Raw genomic sequence first — 1,199 nt, forward strand, 5'->3', positions numbered from 1 at the left:
GGAAAAAAGTCTATATAATCACTAATTTTATCATTCATTTGCTAACATCCTTTCTATTATTTAATCACTCAGCTTTCATAATGAAATTGATTTTTCTGCTTTTCGTTTCACTCCTCTTTGCGACCAACTGTTTCACAAAGTCAAGACTTTGTGAAGCAACCAAACCCGAACCCATTCCGGTGCATGATTCTACTGGAAATATGTTACGAGCGGGAGCTAATTATTATGTCCAACCGATTTATCCTGACGAGGCCTGGGGATTTGAACTAGCCAGCATTAACAATCATCACAAACCATGCCCACTGGGCATAGTTCAAGAAGACTATTACCCTGGCACCCCACTGCTATTTTCATCCGCGAATCCTAAAAAGAGCATTATTCGCTTGTCCACCGACTTGAACATTGACTATAACTTGTCCTACACAGTGTGTACTAAGTCCAATGATGTCATCTGGACCGTGGGCCCTTACGATCGACGGGCCAAAAGTTACTTTTTAGTACTTGGCGGAGTGAAAGAAAATCCTGGTCGAGAGACGATAAAGAACTGGTTTAAGATTGAGGTGTTTGGTGATAATTATAAGATTAGGTATTGCCCATCGGTGTGCAGTGATTGCAAGGTAATGTGCAAGGATGTTGGCGTAATTGAATTTAATGGGCAGAAGCGTTTGGGTTTAAGTGATGTTCCGGTTGAGGTGAAGTTTGTGAAGGACGCATGAAATTAGTCTAAGCAATAATGCACAACTAATTGTAAAAGTGACAGCCCGATGCACAAAACATCTTGCTTTAGCGGGTGGGGCAAAAGCCAATGCACAACTAATTGTGAATTATGATAATTAATAACATAGTAGTATAATAAGTAAGTGCTACTTATGTAATAAGCCGACATGGCATGAACTTTTATGGGTGTTTCAGTGTTTGTAAGCAATTGTGTTGTTTTTGGCCTAAATTTGTGTGTTCTCTTTTTGCAATAAGATAAACTTTTTTCCTTCCTATCCTCCGGTATCCGCATTGTGGCCTAACTAATTTGGATTTGTGTTGCGGTCTCCTCAAGCAGGAAGTGCACCCTAACAGGATTTTTTTCATATCCACGATTAAAATTCAAGATCTCTTATTAAAAATGGAGGGATCTTATTCAATCCATCGCTACCCTTATTGATTGCAGTAAAATAATCATGCTTGAAATTAACGCAATTTGAAGT

General features: G+C 38.9%; 1 protein-coding gene across 1 annotated transcript; it reads left to right on the top strand.

Annotated features, from left to right (window-relative positions):
- Nucleotides 1–200: 200 nt before the first annotated feature.
- On the top strand, nucleotides 201–716 carry LOC132631335 (miraculin-like). The gene has a single exon (XM_060346922.1). It carries the CDS (start codon nucleotides 201–203, stop codon nucleotides 714–716), a length of 516 nt encoding a protein of 171 aa, XP_060202905.1.
- Nucleotides 717–1,199: the final 483 nt, after the last annotated feature.

Source organism: Lycium barbarum, chromosome 3, assembly GCF_019175385.1.
Source record: "Lycium barbarum isolate Lr01 chromosome 3, ASM1917538v2, whole genome shotgun sequence".
Lineage (NCBI taxonomy): Eukaryota > Viridiplantae > Streptophyta > Magnoliopsida > Solanales > Solanaceae > Lycium > Lycium barbarum.

Excerpts from the sequence above, each read along its gene's own strand:
- LOC132631335 (XM_060346922.1), top strand. The coding sequence starts at position 201 with ATGTTACGAGCGGGAGCTAATTATTATGTCCAACCGATTTATCCTGAC.